The 14,998-nt window shown below is 39.1% G+C and overlaps 1 protein-coding gene across 1 annotated transcript in view; it reads left to right on the forward strand.

Moving 5' to 3' along the window:
• The window catches only part of BTBD1 (BTB domain containing 1), a 50,210-nt gene extending 36,101 nt beyond the window's left edge, over positions 1 to 14,109 (forward strand). The window contains exons 5-8 of the mRNA XM_012449381.2: positions 2,944 to 3,136; positions 9,157 to 9,244; positions 13,017 to 13,163; positions 13,633 to 14,109. Coding sequence (XP_012304804.1) covers positions 2,944 to 3,136; positions 9,157 to 9,244; positions 13,017 to 13,163; positions 13,633 to 13,791 — 587 coding nt within the window. The 3' untranslated portion in view covers positions 13,792 to 14,109. The remainder of the gene's footprint in view (positions 1 to 2,943; positions 3,137 to 9,156; positions 9,245 to 13,016; positions 13,164 to 13,632) is intronic.
• Positions 14,110 to 14,998: the final 889 nt, after the last annotated feature.

The following is a 14,998-nucleotide window of genomic DNA, read 5'->3' on the forward strand; positions in this document are numbered from 1 at the left end:
CTCCTGATTACCTGAGACTAGAGGGGCACACCACTGAGCCCAGCTTACCTTCTTTTTGAAGGATGTTTTCCTGGGTAGAAAGCTCAAGGTTGGCAGTTATTCTCATCTGTCATTTGAATGCAATTCTATTCCTTTTTTTTTTTTTTTCTGAGAGTCTTATTCTGTCACCCAGGCTAGAGTGCAGTGGCACAATTTTGTCTCATTGCAACCTCCACCTGCCAGGTTCAAGCAATTCTCCTGCTTCAGCCTCCCAAGTAGCTGGGATTACAGGCACTCACCACCATGCCCAGCTAATTTCTGTATTTTTAATAGACACGGTGTTTCACCATGTAGGCCAGGCTTGTCTCAAACTCCTGACTTCAAGTGATCCACCCACTCAGCCTCCCAAAGTGCTGGGATCACGTGCATGAGCCACTGGGGCTGGCCTTATTCCCTTTGATTTCTAATATTGAAAGTGTAATTATTACTTCTTTAAAAATAATGTATCTTTTATTGCTGGTGCTTTTAAGATTTCATATTATCTTTGGGTTTTGTTTTTTTTTTTCTTTAGCAGTTTTATTATGATGTACCTTGGTGTATCTTTTTTATCTAACATACATTCTTGAGTTCTTTATTTTGACTACCCCTCTTAACTGTAGTGTATCCTGTTTTCCTTTTCTTAGGTAGGTACATGTGTACACATCTGAACATGGTTTTCATTATCTGAAGACCTTTTTTTTCAACTAAGGAAATTTTCTTATTGTCAGCTCTTCAGGACCACTTATTACCTATATGTTGGTCTCTGCTCTTTATCATCATTTTAATCACCTTAACATTTTAATATTTTTTCCCTAGTTCTCATCATTCTCAGAATGTTATATGAGTTTTCATCTCTATCTCTTTTGATCTTATGTAGTTTCCATTCTGTTCTTTTTTGCTAAGGTGCAGATTTTAAGTTGTAATTATATATTTTTTTACTTTGTAATCTTTCCTTATCCAGAGGTTGCAAGCAATGAAACTTGGGCCAGATCTGGCGGGCTGACATAATTTTGTGTGTGATATTAAAACTTTTTAAATTTAATATTTTTAAATTGGGGGGGCAGTTTACATTAAAATCTGAATTATGGGCCAGGCAAGGTGGCTCACGCCTGTAATCCCAGCACTTTGGGAGGCCGAGGCAGGCAGATCACTTGAGGTCAGAAGTTTGAGACCAGTCTGGCCAACATGGTGAAACTCCGTGTCTACTCAAAATACAAAAATTAGCTGAGCATGGTGGTGCACGCCTATAGTCCCAGCTACTAGGAAGGCTGAGGCAGGAGAATTGCTTGAACCCAGGAGACAGAGGTTTCAGTTAGCCAAGATCGCACCACTGCACTCTAGCCTAGGCAACAGATCGAGACTCTGTCGCAAAAAAAAATCTGAATTATGACTTCCTAAACCAAATTTCTGTTTCTGTTTTGCAGTCTCTTATTTTTAGACTGCTTTTACTGGCTTTGGAAGGGATTTCCTGTCATGTTTTTTATATATAAATTTTTATTTCAATAGTTTTTGGGGAACAGGTTGTTTTTGGTTACATGGGTAAGTTTCTTAGTGGTGATTTCTGAGATTTTGGTGCACCCATCACCTGAGCAGTATACATTGTACCCAACATGTAGGCTTTTATTACTCACCTCCTTCCCACTCTTCCCCACCAAGTCCCCAAAGTTTATTATATCAGTATGCCTTTGCCTCCTCACAGCTTCTTAGCTCCCACTTACAAGTGAGACCATACGATATTTGGTTTTCCATTCCTGAATTACTTTACCTAGAATAATGGCTTCCAAGTCCATCCAAGTTGCTGCAAAGGCCATTATTTCATTCCATTTTATGGCTGAGTAGTATTCCACGGTGTATATATACCAGATTTTCTTCATCCACTCATTGGTTGATGGGCATTTAGAATGGCTCCATATTTTTGCAGTTGTAAATAGTGCTGCTATAAACATGTACATGCAAGTATCTTTTTCATGTAATGACTTATTTTCCTTTGGGTAGATGTCCAGTAGTGGAATTGCTGTATCAAATGGTAGTTCTACTTTGAGTTTTTTAAGAAATCTCCATACTCTTTTCCCATAGTGGTTGTTCTAGTTTACATTCCTACCAGCAGTGTAAGAGTTCCCTTTTCACCACATCCATGCCAACATCTATTATTCTTTTATTTTTAAATTATGACCATTCTTGCAACAGTAAGGTGGTATCTTATTGCGGATTTAATTTGCATTTCTGTGATAATTAGTGATGAATATTTTTCATATGTTTGTTGACTGCTTGTATATCTTCTTTTGAGAATTGTCTCTTCATGTCCTTCGCCCACTTTGTGCGGGGATTGTTTTTTTTCTTGCTGACTTGTTTGAGTTGTAGATTCTGGATATTAGTCCTTTGTTGGATGCATAGTTTGCAGATATGTTCCCCCACTCTGGAGGTTGTCTATTTACTCTGCTGATTATTTCTTTTGTTGTGCAGAAGCTTTTTAGTTTAATTAGGTTCCATTTATTTGTTTTTGTTGCATTTGCTTTGGGGTTCTTAGTCATGAATTCTTTGCCTAAGCCAATATCTTGAAGAGTTTTCCTGATGCCATCTTCTAGAATTGTTACGGTTTCTTAGATTTAAGTCTTTGATCCATCTTGAGTTGATTTTTGTATAAGGTGAGAGAGGAATCCTCCTAGCACTTTTATAAGGAACAGCATTTATTCCTGGATCTAAGTTTTGACTAATTAATGTTTTTAACATTTTAACGTGTTTAATTAACCTCAGATGGATTTATCAAAACTTTAAAATATATGCAAAAATTATATATGCTAAGATTTTTCTCCCTGTTTTTACGTTACATCCTCCAGATTTGAATTTACATTAAGTGGAATATTCCAAAGTTAGGAATTGAAATCAGATTGCTTTTTTTTTAGGTTTATGTTTTTATTTCCACAGGTCCTGCTCAATCTGGAATTTTGTCAGATCGTGAAGTGGTAAACCTCTTTCTTCATTTTACTGTCAATCCTAAACCCCGAGTTGAATACATTGACCGACCAAGATGCTGCCTCAGAGGAAAGGAATGCTGCATCAATAGATTCCAGCAAGTGGAGAGCCGCTGGGGTTACAGTGGGACAAGTGATCGAATCAGGTATCTGTCATATTGGGGACATGGAGGTGGAGAGGGAGTAGCAGTTACCATTTGGCCTTTATATGTTATGGAGATAATTAACCAACATTTCATTTTATACTTTTTTTAAATGAACTTCTAAGTTAATACAGGAGACAAGAAGTCACTGAGGCATCCTGCTCTCCTCACTGATTTATGAGTGAGGGTGACTTCTTAAGAAAAAATTAGAGTAAGAAAGGATTGAGTTGGACCTTCTGTTACATGATTTTTACTCCCCCGAGATGGAGTCTCACTTTGTCACCCAGGCTGGAGTCTAGTGGTGTGATCTTGCTCACTGCAACCTCCACCTCCTGGGTTCAAGCGATCCTCCCACCTCAGCCTCCCAAGTAGCTAGGATTACAGGCATGCACCACCACATTCAGCTAATTTTTTTGTATTTTTAGTAGAGATGGGGTTTCACCATGTTGTCCAGGCTGGTCTCAAACTACTGACCTCAAGTGATCCACCTGCCTCAGCCTTCCAAAGTGCTGGGATTACCAGGGGGTGAGCCACTGCGCCCGACTGTTACATGATTTTTGTTTGGATCACCCCTGCTAATGGGCTGAGTTCTAGTTGATCAAACACTATTTTTACAGGCTTAGGGCTACAACTAATAAATGTAACCTTACTATGTTTAGTGTGAGTTTTTTCTTTGCATAGATGTTGCAGGGAAAATATATCTCAGTATACATTTATAAAAGCTTTGAGAAAAAAATCAAGAATCTTGAAAAATGCATGCTATAATCCTGTTGAAGAAATTATCTTTGCTCTGCTGTGTTTCTTTAGGTTAAATGTCAAAATAGAATCAGTGCTAGTTTTCACAAAACATGACTTATGAATTTTCATTTATTTAATAGCACTTCAGTATAAAACTAGAAATTAAGAACAAGTTTGTTAAAAAGTCTGGTTGGATAGGGGACTATTATAAATCTTGAGCTAACATGGAAATTAAAAATGTACTTGTAGACTAATAATAATTCACGATAATACTATATGTAAAAAAATTATGGGATGAGCCCAAAGCTGCACACAAAGAAAAAGTAATAATTAACTACTTTTAGTAAATAGAGTAGAAATAAGTGATTTAAGCATTCAGCCCAAGTAGCTAGAAAACGAATAACAAAATAACTAAGAAAAGAGAAAGTAAATAGATAAATACAGAAATTAATGAATTAAAAATGGTAGCATTGATAAATCCATAAGCTGATTTCTTTAAAAGACCAATAAAATAAATAAACCTCTGGCAAAAGTAATAAACATTCATATTTAGAGGTAAAAAGGGGAATATAATTATATGCTGACATTTTTATTTTAATTCTGGGTTTATTCTGTACTAATAAATTGAACATGTTAATGGAATGGATCATTTTATAGGCAAATATAAATTATCAAAATTGACTGAAGAAGAAAGCCTGAATAGACCAATTACCATGGAAGGAATTAAAAGTTATCAAAGAACTGTCCCTTCACAAGGTGGTTTTTACAGGTGAGTTTTGTCAAATCTTCAAGGAACAGATAGCTTCCTTGAGCATTAAAAGAACAAAATATTTCTTGGTTAATTATTGAAGGAAGCATAACCTTTATATAGGAATCAGACAAGACAAAAAAATTCTAGCTCAATCTCAGTATCAAGAAGAATTTTGTGTAAAACATTAGGGTATTGAATCTGTGCTTAGAAGAATAACACTAGATGAGCAGAGTTTATTTAGAGATTGAAGGAATGGCTCAGTGTTGGGAAATGTATTAGTATAATTCCCACAACAAATCAAAGAAGAAAAACAATTTGATTTCAATAGATGTCAGAAAGGCTTTTGATAAAATTTCACCTTCATTCCCAATGTAATTCTTACTAGGTTAGGCCTAGAAAAATACTTGTTTACATGATAAACTATTGAAGCCTCAAGATAGAAATTCAGACTATCCATACTGTTTTCAGCAGTGTTACTATAATTCTGACAATTTGCTGGTGGCATTATGTACATTAATAGTTCAAACTCTGTCAAACTCAGTTCTTTTTTAATAAATATTTTGTAATTCCCACTTTACTAACCTGAAATAAAATTCATAGATAATATGCTTTATACATTTTTTAATTGATAAGTGATCTAGTTATAAAGGAGAAATAAATGTAACTGACAGTAAAATATGTAGTTCAATACATAGACTTCGGGCAGGACAACACTAGAAGACAAACTGAAGTAGTCAGTTGAGGTACATATATGTATCAGCACGATGAGGCAGTTTCACCTGCACAGTACAGGCATGTTATGTCTTAAATGCCATGAGCAGCATTGCTGCCACGGACGTTTTCTTTAAAGGTTCCAGATAAAAGTGTATAATGTAGTTGATCCTATTCAAGGTGTCTGTATTTCTGAACTTGCCTACTGGCTGAAATTTATCTGTAACCTGTGAAGTCAATACTCGGGGCACTTTCTTAGTCTTTTTCAGCAAAGACTTTAGTTGCCAGACCAGCACGTTTCCAGCTGCAGCTGAACAAGGCAAGGCTCTACTTTCCTGTTTCAGCTCTTCTACAGAGGTGGAGACAGGGAGGGACAATGCAGTGGAGTGCAAGAAACTCTGGCTCTTTGGCAGGTTGGGTGGGGCTTGAATCCCAGCTCTGGCACCTCTTAGTGGGGCAGCCTCAAACAAGCCACTTAACACTTCCGAACTCTGTTTTCTGTTTTGCGGAATAAAGAAAATAGAATATACTATAATGAGGTGTTTGTTTTGAGATATCTCAGCTCACTGCAACCTCCACCTCCAAGATTCAAACGATCTCCTACCTCAGCCTCCCAAGTAGCGGACATTACAGGAATGTGCCACCACACCTGGCTAATTTTTTTTTTTTTTTTTTTTTTTTGAGACAGAGTTTCACTCTTGTTGCCCAGGCTGGAGTGCAGTGGCATGATCTTGGCTCACTTCAACCTCCGCCACCAGGGTTCAAGCAATTCTCCTTCCTCAGCCTCTCATGTAGCTGGGACTACAGGCGTGTACCAGCATGCCCAGCTAACTTTTTGTATTTTTAGTAGAGAAAGGGTTTCACCATGTTGTTCAAGCTGGTCATGAACTCCTGACCTCAGGTGATCTGCCTGCCTCAGCCTCTCAAAGTACTAGAATTACACGCGTGAGCAACTGCACCTAGCCAGCAAAATTCTTAATACTTAATTTGGAAGGGTACATGTTTCTCTCTCTCTCTCTCTCTCTCTTTTTTTCGAGAGAGAGTCTTACTCTGTTGCCCAGACTGAAGTGCAGTGGCATGATCTTGGCTCAGTGCAACCTCCGTCTCCCAGGTTCAAGTGATTCTCCTGCCCCAGCCTCCCAAGTAGCTGGAATTACAGACGTGCACCACCACACCCGGCTAATTTTTGTATTTTTAGTAGAGACAGGGTTTCACCATGTTGGCCAGGCTGGTCTCAAACTCCTGACCTCAGGTGATTCACCCACCTTGGCCTCCCAAAGTACTGGGATTACAGGCATGAGCCACCATGCCTGGCTCATGTTTCTCTTTTAATAATAGTAATACAGATGACATGACAAAGTATTGTAAAGCTATAGGAAGTTAGTGCTGTATGGAACAAACTATAGACGTCAGAAACTAACCTAATATAAATGAACATTTAGAAAATGATATGGCCAGGTGTACTGGCTCACACCTGTAACCCCAGCACTTTGGGAGGCTGAAGTGGGTGGCTCACTTGAGCCCAGGAGTTTGAGAACAGCCTGGGCAGCATGGTGAAACTCCATCTCTACAAAAAATACAAAAATTAGTCAGGCATGGTAGCATGCAGCTGTAATCCCAGCTACTCAAGATGCCAAGGAAGGAGGATCGCTTAAACTTGGGAGGTTGAGGCTGCAGTGAGCTGTGATCTCACCACTGCGCTCCAGCCTGGGCAACAGAGCAAGACCCTGTCTCAAAAAATAATAAGGTAAAGGCGAGGGAAGGATTAACCACTAGGAAAATTAAGTTAGATCCTTACTGATCCGATGTACCAGTATTCATGTAAATAAAAATTTTAACATTAAACAAAACAGAAGCCATGAAAGTGCTGGAACAGGTGAATGTTTATGTCCTGTGAGGATGAGGTAGACCTTTCTAAACTTGGCGTACATCATAATTTTGAAAACAGATAATTCAAAAGTTTTAAGTGCAAAATCACCATGAAGTTTAACTTTATGGTTAATGACAAATGGGAAACTTATTATAAAGGATATTGCCAACAAAGCATAAGTAACTATAGTCTATATATAACGTGATCTTTTAAATCTACATTAAAAAGACAAGCTGATATGTAAAGAAAAATGAGAAAAGAACATGACTTGCGTATTTCGTTAGAGAGAAAATCCAGTGGGCAGTAAGCATATGAGCAAATGTTTTACCTCATTAATAATCAGATAAATAGGCTGGGCACAGTGGCTCATGCCTGTAATACAGGCACCTTGGGAGTCTGAGGTGGGTGGATCTATTGAGCTCAGGAATTCAAGACCAGCCTGGGCAACATGGCAAAACCCCATCTCTACAAAAAATACAAAAATTAGCTCGGAATGGTACTGGGTGCCTCTAGTCCCAGCTACCTGGGGGGACTGAGGTGGGAGGATTGCTTGAACCTGGGAGGTTAAGGCTGCAACAAGTGGAGATCGTGCCATTGCACTCCAGACTGGGTGACAAAGTGAGATCCTGTGTCAAATAATAATAAAGTATAAATGTAATTTGTCAATATCAGTTTCTCCAAGGCAAAAGAAAATGAAAAATACTCATGGTTGATAAGAGTGAGAGAAAAACGATCCTTATATCTTATGGGTTATAAAATGTTACCTTTCCAGAAAGCAACTTGACAATGTTTACCTAAAGCATTAAGACTGTGCCTTTTGGCTGGGTGTAGTGGCTCACGCCTGTAATCAAAACACTTTGGAAGGCCAAGATAGGAGGATCGCTTGAACCCAGGAGTTCAAGATCAGCCTTGGCAACATAGTGAGAACCCGTCTCTACAAATAATATTTTTTTTAAAATTAGCTGCATGTAGTGGCATGTACCTGTGGTCCCAGATACTCGGGAGGCTGAGGCAGGAGGATCACCTGAGCCCAGGAGGTTGAGGCTGCAGTGAGCCATGATCGCAGCACTGCTCTCCAGTTTGGGTGACAGAGCAAGACCTTGTCTAAATAAAAAAAAAAAAATAAATTTTTTTTAAAGAATGTGCCTTTTATTTTCATCAGCAATTCTACTTCTAGGAATCTATTCCAAAGAAAACAATTAAGGCTTCATAAAATGGTTTAACTGTAAGATTGTTCATTATGCCATTATTATTTAATAATAAAAACTGCAAATAACCTAGATTATCCAACAAGGGATTAGTTAAATATAGTGAATTGTGGGCCGAGCATGGTAGCTCGTGCCTGTAATCCCAGCACTTTAGGAGGCTGAGGTGGGCAGATCACATGGGTCAGGAGATCGAGACCATCCTGGCTAACATGGTGAAACCCTGTCTTTACTAAAAATACAAAAAATTAGCCAGGCATAGTGGCACATGCCCATAGTCCCAGCTACTCAGGAGGCTGAGGCAGGAGAATCACTTGATTATTTCCGCAGCGCCAAGCCTAGTACCTAAATATGATAGGCCCTTGGTAAGTGTTTTTTGAATTGGTAATTGTCAGTTTGAGATGCTGGGCTTCAGTCTTAATGGCTGACATGTCTGCATTCATGAAAAAGATGTACAAATATTTGGACTCATATAACACTAAAATTATTACAACAAAAGTGGGTATTGAGGTTAAATGCTTTTACAAAACCAATTCTTCTTAGGTTCCTGTTAAGTTCAAATTTACTCTAGAAAGTAAGTTTTTTGGTAAGCAAACAGATGACATTTCCAAGGATATCTAATTTTTGTTTTTCTTTTTATAAGCAAAACTGGATGTTCCAGGTAACACTTAAAAAAAAATTATAAACCTTCAGAATATAAACACTTGGGATTAATTATGTTATTTTATTTTTGGCTTCTTTCTCTCAGGTTCACGGTTAATAGAAGGATTTCTATAGTTGGATTTGGCTTATATGGATCTATTCATGGCCCTACTGATTATCAAGTGAATATACAGGTACAGTTTCCTCCCCACCATATATCATCTTGAAATACAACAAACAGGTAACTTTACAATAAGATATTGTTTTGACAGAATTTAAATTTCAATGTAATTATCAAAGGAGTCGGAAGGCCTATTAGCATTGTAAGCATAGAGAATTCTGTTTTAGAGTTGTTTCAGACTTTTTAGTCTGGTTGCAGAAAATTGGGGTCTTTCACAAAAGTATTAGCATATAAGGAGCTCTCCTTTGTCCAGGAATCCCTTCTGTTAGTACTTCCTACTGTGTAGCCTTAAAACACCCTCCTACCTTTTTCGTGGCACTGTCAACTCTAGGACTGAAACTATCTAAATTTCTTGTAACAGGTGTGAACATCCTATGACTTCCGAGGGTCTGGCAGACCCTGGTTTATTCTTCGTTACTTTTTTTTGAGACAGGGTCTCACTTTGTCACCCAGGCTGAAGGGCAGTGGTGTGAGCACAGCTCACTGTAGCCTCAACCATCCAAACTCAAGCAATCCTCCCACTTCAGCCTGCCAAGTAGCTAGGACCACAGGCATGAGCCATCTTGCCCAACTAATTTTTCTTTTTCTTTTTCTTTTTTTTTTTTGAGACAGAGTCTTGCTGTGTCGCCCACGCTGGAGTGCAATGGCGTGATCTTGGCTCACTGCAACCTCTGCCTCCTAGGTTCAAGCAATTCTCCTGCCTTGGCCTCCTGAGTAGCTGGGATTACAGGTGCCTGCCACCATGCCCAGCAAATTTTTTGTACTTTTAGTAAAGATGGGGTTTCACTATGTTAGCCAGGATGGTCTCGATCTCCTGACCTTGTGATCTGCCCACCTCAGCCTCCCAAAGTGCTGGGATTACAGGTGTGAGCCACTGTGCCCAGGCTTTTCTTTTCTTTCTCTCTCTCTTTTTTTTTTTTTGTCTCTCTGTGTTGCCCAGGATGGTCTTGAGCTCCTAGGCTCAAGTGATCTTCCTGCCTCAGCCTCCCACAGCATTGGGTTTACAGGCATGAGGCCCCTGCTTCATTCTTTAGACTTTCTGAACCATGTACTTCTTTCACATAGGGCACTACTCCCTGATCTGTAGGAAAGTTAAATACCTGTCTCCTTCCTTTTCTTATTAATAAACCAGTGTTCTTTACACTTTTGATTGCACGCCCCAATTAGTAAAATTATTTTTTTAAAACACATCCATATTGTATTTTTATTTATAAACTTACATATATGCAATAGTGCATATATTTTATGTATAAATTGAAACATGAAAAATATGAGAAAGTACACTGTTTCACATTTTTGTTTATCAACAGAACCCACCATCTCTAAAATGTTATTAGTCTATTCTCTCTTTTCTTTTGAGATGGAGTCTCGCTCTGTCGCCCAGGCTAGAGTGCAGTGGTGTGATCTTGGCGCACTGCAACCTCTGCCTCCTGGGTACAAGCAATTCTCCTGCCTCCCGAGTAGCTGGGATTACAGGCGTGCGCCACCACACCTGGCTAGTTTTTGTAATTTTAGTAGAGACAGAGTTTCACCATGTTGGTCAGGCTGGTCTCAAACTCCTGACCTCGTGATCTGCCCACCTCAGCGTCCTAAAGTGCTGGGATTACAGGTGTGAGCCATCGTGCTCAGCCTGTTAATCTTTAATAATAAAAACTTTGGTTAACTTTGTGATCAAAATGCATTGTTAGTTTTCAAAATTCTGTTTTTCTGTTTTGTGATACAACAATTCAAACATCTGGCTTGATTACAGCAGAAAAAGATACCATACTACCTCAAAAAGATGATACCATCCTCCAAATGGAAGAATTGCATTATTGGCTGTGCCAACAAAATTATTCTACTTATTTTCTAATGCTGTACACTAAAGTTTATTGTGAAATTCAGCTGCTAAATTTACATCATTCATGTCAGTTTGTTGTACTTATAAACCAATTAGAAAGTTATATTAATTTTTTTTTTTTTTTGAGACAGAGTCTGTCACCCAGGCTGGAGTGCAATGACACAATCTCTGCTTACTGCAACTTCCATCTCCCAGGTTAAGCGATTACCGTGTCTCAGCCTCCTAAGTAGCTGAGATTACAGGGTTGTGCCACCACATCCAGCTAATTTTTGTATTTTTAGTAGAGATGGGGTTTCACCATGTTGGCTAAGCTAATCTCGAACCCCTAACCTCAAGTGATCCACCCACCTAGGCCTCCCAAAGTGCTGGAATTACAGGTATGGGCCACTGTGCCCAGCCAGAAAGTTTTATTAATATTTTAATAAATAAATTTTAAACTCACTGAAATTATTTGACAGATTTTTTTTTTTGAGATGGAGTTTCACTCTGTTGCCCAGGCTGGAGTACAATGGCACGATCTTGATCCACCGCCTGGGTTCAAGCGATTCTCCTGCCTCAGCCTCCTGAGTAGCTGGGATTACAGGCATGCGCCACCACGCCTTGCTAATTTTTGTATTTTTAGTAGAGACAGGGTTTCACCACGTTGGCCAGACTGGTTGGTTTTGAACTCTTGACTTCAGGTGATCCAACCACCTCAGCCTCCCAAAGTGCTGGGATTACAGGCATAAGCCACTGTGCCCGGCCTATTTGAAAGATTTTTTAACAGGTTAGAAAATTTTGTTTCCGTGTTTTTTAAGTATAGAAAAACGTTAGCAAACCTCTGAAGAATATACAGGATTTCACAGTCACTCCCCATTGTACTTTATATACTTTTTAAAACTATTGTTTAGATCCTATTCAATAGACGCCATGAACCCACTTAAGCACACTGGATAATCGGCAGACCCAGGAAGGTGCAAGTTCCCACTGTCAGCCTCTCTGATTGTGGAACCTTACTCTTACATTATGTATTACAGAAGACACCAGACTCCTTGTGTACAAAGTGAGGGAGGGCATCAGGATTATAGATACATTAAAATGATGAAGTATAGGCCAGGCGCAGTGGCTCAAGCCTGTAATCCCAGCACTTTGGGAGGCCGAGGCGGGTGGATCATGAGGTCAGGAGATGGAGACCATCCTGGTCAACATGGTGGAACCCCGTCTCTACTAAAAATACAAAAAATTAGCTGGGCATAGTGGCACGTGCCTGTAATCCCAGCTACTCAGGAGGCTGAGGCAGGAGAATTGCCTGAACCCAGGAGGCGGAGGTTGCGGTGAGCCGAGATCGCACCATTGCACTCCAGCCTGGGTAACAAGAGCGAAACTCCATCTCAAAAAAAAAGAAAAATGATGAAGTATAAATACTATGAGTCAGATAATAGAAACAGGCCAGGCACAGTGGCTTATGTCTATAATCCCAGTACTTTGGAATTATAGACAAGGTGGAAGGATTGCTTGAGCCCAGGAGTTGGAGACCAGCCTGGGCAACAGAGCATGAGCCCATCTCTACAAAAAAATGAAAAATTAGGGCTGGGTGCAGTGGCTCACGCCTGTAATTCCAGCACTTTGAGAGGCTGAGGTGGGCAGATCACTTGGAACCAGGAGTTGGAGACCAGCCTGGCCAACATGGTGAAACCTTGCCTCTACTAAAAATACAGAAAAGTTAGCTGGATATGGTAGCATGTACCTGTAATCCCAGTTACTCAGGAGGCAGAGGCACGAGAATTGCTTGAACCTGGGAAGCGGAGGTTTCAGTGTGCCAAGATCACACCACTGCACTTTAGAATGGGCAACAGAGCAAGAGTCTGTCTCAAAAGAACACAGATTCCTAAGGGCTTCATATTATTTTCTATAGTTTGCTTCATTTGGTTTAACTTAAATGTAACTTGTCTCTTAAAAATTACAGATCATTGAATATGAAAAAAAACAAACCCTGGGACAAAATGATACCGGCTTTAGTTGTGATGGGACAGCTAACACATTCAGGGTCATGTTTAAGGAACCCGTAGAGATCCTGCCCAATGTGTGCTACACAGCATGCGCCACACTCAAAGTAAGAGTCATGCACGACGTTCCGGATGGTTTCCTCTTGAATGTTGCAGAAAGCGTGTTTTAGCTGCGAGTCATGACAGCTGAGCCATTTATAAAGAGGGGAGAAAAGAAACTGGGAGCTGAAATATTCCACTGCCTTAAGAAAAGAAGTGCTTCTCCACAGCACTGTTCTGAAATAAATAGCTCTTCCTAAGAAGTAGCCTTTTGTTTCAGTAAGCAGTTGAATGTTTGGCAGAAAATAAGTTATTTTTGTAAAAATCTTTTCACTGTTTTCTAATATCTGGGCTCTGTGTTCAGTGTTTTTATTCATTAATTAGTTTTTTGGTAAAAACTTCATTTTTCTCTAAATGACAGCATAAAATTTTATATATGAATGATAATGAAATATAATAGAAAATTAATTAAAACACCACAATACATTGAGTGCTTATTAAATGAAAATTACTAAGGAACCTTTTATTCCCATTTAGGGTCCAGATTCCCACTATGGCACAAAAGGATTGAAGAAAGTAGTGCACGAGACACCTGCTGCTAGCAAGACTGTTTTTTTCTTTTTTAGTTCTCCTGGCAATAATAATGGCACTTCAATAGAAGACGGACAAATTCCAGAAATCATATTTTATACATAATTTAGCATTGTAATACATCTTGGCTAAATAGTACCCTACAATCTAGTGTCAAAAACATAAGTAACTGGCCACAAAAAGTAGTTTGAGTGTTATGAATATTTATAATTGTAAGATAGGAAACAGTTTCTTAGAGGAGATAGAAAAATGTTTAAATCTTTGCATGTTTTAAAAACAGGTTTTCCATTTTCTTATAACCTTAAGGGTAAAGAACTGGGTTTAATGGTTTAAAAAAAAGCACAGCTATTTCAGCTTCATCTTGTATAATTTCATAGGTTGGCTGACTTAGGGTCTTTCAATAGTTTTGGAATTGAAAGATTCTTGTTACCGGCCGGGCGCGGTGGCTCAAGCCTGTAATCCCAGCACTTTGGGAGGCCGAGGCGGGTGGATCACGAGGTCAAGAGATCAAGACCATCCTGGTCAACACGGTGAAACCCCGTCTCTACTAAAAATACAAAAAAAAATTAGCTGGGCATGGTGGCGCGTGCCTGTAATCCCAGCTACTCAGGAGGCTGAGGCAGGAGAATTGCCTGAACCCGGGAGGCGGAGGTTGTGGTGAGCCGAGATCGCGCCATTGCACTCCAGCCTGGGTAACAAGCGAAACTCAGTCTCAAAAAAAAAAAAAAAAAAAAAAAAAAAAAAAGAAAGATTCTTGTTATATATAGCTAGTTTGGGTTCATTTTTGTTTTAACTATTTTGAAGGTTAGGTGAGATGGGCAAGTAGGCTTACCTGTTTTGAAGGTTGAATGAAAAGAGATGAGTCAGTATTTCCACAGAATTCCTGTTAACTCAAATAACTAATTTCAGAAAATTAAGAAGCTGACTTTATATTTGGGGGTTTCAAATATCTGGTTGTTAGCATTTGGAATAGTGCTAAAAAAGGCCTAATAAAATGCCCAAGAAAATTTTCAGTGCACTTACAGAAAAGAATATTTTGTAGTAGTATAGTAATGTGTTATGTAGTACAGCTTTAAAGCTATAAATGGCATTTGTGTACATTCACAATAATGTGATGTGAACAGGATCTAAGACTGGATTCTGTCATTAAACTGCACCACTATACCTGTCTTGCTGTGTGGAGGATGCTGTTGATAATTTCCAAGATTGAGACGATGATGATGATGACTGGGTGAACAGACATCACGTCAACATTGTGATAATCCTGTACAGCAAGAAACCAAATAAAATACTAACATTTCTAACAACTGCT

This window comes from Aotus nancymaae, unplaced genomic scaffold, assembly GCF_030222135.1.
Source record: "Aotus nancymaae isolate 86718 unplaced genomic scaffold, 86718_ANA_hifiasm-v0.15.2.pri h1tg000064l_0, whole genome shotgun sequence".
NCBI lineage: Eukaryota > Metazoa > Chordata > Mammalia > Primates > Aotidae > Aotus > Aotus nancymaae.